Source organism: Prunus mume, linkage group LG1, assembly GCF_029339155.1.
Source record: "Prunus mume cultivar Tortuosa linkage group LG1, ASM2933915v1, whole genome shotgun sequence".
Classification (NCBI taxonomy): domain Eukaryota; kingdom Viridiplantae; phylum Streptophyta; class Magnoliopsida; order Rosales; family Rosaceae; genus Prunus; species Prunus mume.
In genome coordinates this window covers 3,436,177-3,439,562 of record NC_142698.1, presented here as the reverse complement: position 1 = coordinate 3,439,562, position 3,386 = coordinate 3,436,177, and the positions used below count along the sequence as shown (strand labels likewise).

Below are 3,386 nucleotides of genomic sequence, written 5' to 3'. Positions count from 1 at the left end.
CCATTCTCCTTATTATTGGTTTGCGCACAGTCACTCTTGCATTGCATCATTTTCATGTAATTGCACGTGTGGAATGCAAATGCCGACCGGCTGTGGGCAAACTAAACATACCTTAAAAATGCAAACCTAATTAATGTCTAGTGCAACGCCAAAGATAACCAAGCAAATACTTTTGTTCTGAACAATACATACATAAAACAATAATACGACAGTCATATGAAAGCACATTGTCCATCACTAAATCTACATTTAATGTTAATTGTTACATGTAAACCAAGTTCCAAAACTACAATTGTTTTGGGTTGAACCAGTACCTAGGGAATTAGGTTCACCATTGTCGAATGAGAAACCATCGTCACTGTTCGGGATAGAACCGGTTGGGTCTGCAGTAGAAAAACTATCAGAACCAGACAAATCAACCACATAGTTGCCTCTGCATTGAGAAACCATTTGACTAGGATAACTGTAGCTAATGTCCGGGGACGGCCCTTTATCAGAACTATACTGATAGCTTTCACTACCTGATGGGATATTGACACATGCATTTCTACTTGGATGCAAGTTTCTTTGAGAGCAATTACGCTTTGTATGTCCATATCCGCGACACAAATGCCATTGTCGGCGCTTGCGCGTTCTACCTTGCCTTGCTTGAGTGCCTTTTGTCTTAACAATATTTGGATCTTTCACAATATTTGTAGGACATTGGTCAGCAGTACCCAATTTCAGACTTGTCTCTTCTTCCTTTTGCCGTAAGCCTTCACAAATTCCCTCCCATCTACTAAACTCATTCATCAACATGGCATAACCCTCTGCACTCTTCGATGCATAAAAACAAACTTTGTTTGACATAGCATTTAAACTTTCATACCTCGCCATTTCTACAACTTCGTTGGTAGTGTCTTTACCTTTGCCGATAAATTCCATACATGTATTAGTTTGAGCACTCTTTGTCCATCTCTTCATTATGAGTGCTGGAGGAATTTCCGTAAGGTGCTCACACTTCATTACATAAAACAGGTGGCAACACGGGATCCCTTCACTTTCATATTTCCGGCATCCACACTCTATCCGCATATTTTCCCCACCGTGGTAAACACAAGTCCAATTATTATGCGGTTCACCATATTTGGACAATACGTATACACGACCTCCAAAATTATGCATCACATTATCATGGGTGAGTGCTGAACAAGATTCGATCTCATGACGTACCAATACAAAGCACCTATGCGTGTAAATCAGAGAAGCATGTTGCTCTAGTTTTGTCAATGCGGTTTTAAGGACTGGTGTTGAGTACTTTGCGTTGAAACCATCCTTCGCCGTGTTATTCCTAAGACGTAACATAGCCCTATCGATTGCTTGAATACATTCAAACAACTTCACGCCTTTCCTCAAGTAATCTTTCACATACTTGTTCATGGACCCCACACGTTGAGTGGTGCACATACCACCGAAAAACTTTCCTCTCATACATGATTCAGCCCATGAGTCTCTTTTTTCATACATCATTTCCAACCATTCTTTTTGTTTCGGAGTACTCGCTCTTTCCCTCAAAACCTCCCATTTCTTCTCAAACTCGTCCAATGCAAATGGTTCCCAAATACATGCCTGAAAATTTCTTAGCAATTCATCATCCTTCAAGTTATTCTGTGCATTCCTTGACACATGCCATGAGCACAACCGATGGTTAGACATGGGAAACACATCATCAATGGGTTTACGCATCGCCTCATCGCCATCCGTCAATATTGATATTGGCTTCTTATCTTTCATGGATGCCATGAATGTTTCCAATAACCACTTGTAAGTTTCAAATGTCTCGTCCTGCAATAATGTGCAACCAAACATTACAGTAGACCGATAGTTGTTCAAACCGACAAACAACACTAGGGGCTTGTCATAAACATTTGTTTTGTATGTGCTGTCGAATATGAGGACGTCGCCATAGGCAATGTAATCCAAAAGTGAAGTGGAGTCCCTCCAAAACAAATTACCAAGCCTATTTTCCTCGTCAACACTGAACTTACAAAAGAATTCTGGATCCATTTCTCCTTTCGCTTTCAAGTAACAGAGTGCGGCTTCTGTGTCACCGTCGAGTAAAATTTCCCTGCGTGATGCATCCAACTTATTGTACAGATCCTTTATTTGAAAACCAACATTTAAATACCCGCCACATTGGTCCACCATATACTCATATGTTTGACATGTTCTAAACAATGCTCTTCGCATTCCCACTGCTTGTGCTAAATCAGATTTTCTAACGACACGGTTACATCGGAGATATGGCGATTCAAGTGGAGTAACTAGTTGATGATTGTGATGTGGTTCAAAATTCCTAACGACGTAAACATCACGTTTCTTCTCATAACCCACCCAAAAATGGGCAGAACAATTATCTCTTGTAATTGCCTTCGGTGGTCGAATTCTTTCTGATCGATTATTAAACTTCTCATTTCTCAAACCTTCTTTAGAACAACACCACCGTCTCCTACATACTTTCCCTTCCGAATTTCGAACCAATTTGTCTTTTCTCACGCTAAATCCAATGCCCTTTGCATAACTCATATAATATTCTTCCGCTAATTCTATCGTTTTAAACTCTTTCCCCATAACATCTTCTTTCCTCGGTGCAATCATGTCAACACCATTATCATCACTACTTTGACTAACCATATGTTCGACCGACATATGCCCACTCTCTGTTGCCAGTGCCCTGTGACTCGACCTTTCATAACCACCCAGATACCTTGAATCACTACAACCACCCTTTGATGTCTCTACACCCCTGTCCATCTTACCACACCCCTCTATGCCTGAGAAACATAATTTCAAACTGAAATTACATTATACTCTATGTGTTAACATACTTTCTCTTAACAAAACACAAATGAATAATCTCATGCAATTGCATATAGTCAGGTCAATAATTGCACCACGTATAACTATTTCGCAACAAAAAACATGCAATTGGATCAACTCATTACCCAAAATACATTCAAGTCCTAAACCAGAAAAGAGGTTTCTTTGAAATCTTACTTGATGTTTCCATACTTTCAAAGCCTTCTCCTTGCACTTCCTTTTGCCACCAACTCAAATGTCGTCGTTAACAGCCAAGGATCTTCAAAATCTTTACAACCACATTGTTATTACAAATCCATTCCCCTACGAAATTGAAATTCTATATCAGACAATGCCAACAGAAGAAACTGAATTAATTCAATAACTCCAATTTGGTGACCATTTCATCATGGAGGTTAGACCCACCATCAATTCCGTATCTGCATATGAGTTTTGGGCAACCAGAGAGAAGAGTTGAGGACCTCAATTCAATGAGCATTACCTTCTTGCAGTTCCTTTTTCCCAAGCACAAATAAGAGTTGGACGCG

At 39.9% G+C, this 3,386-nt stretch overlaps 1 protein-coding gene across 1 annotated transcript; it reads right to left on the bottom strand.

The window, feature by feature from the left end:
- Positions 1–255: 255 nt before the first annotated feature.
- LOC103342583 (protein FAR1-RELATED SEQUENCE 5-like) lies at positions 256–2,987 on the bottom strand. The gene has a single exon (XM_008246218.2). The coding sequence runs from the start codon at positions 2,791–2,793 to the stop codon at positions 256–258; it is 2,538 nt and encodes an 845-aa protein (XP_008244440.2). The 5' UTR covers positions 2,794–2,987.
- Positions 2,988–3,386: the final 399 nt, after the last annotated feature.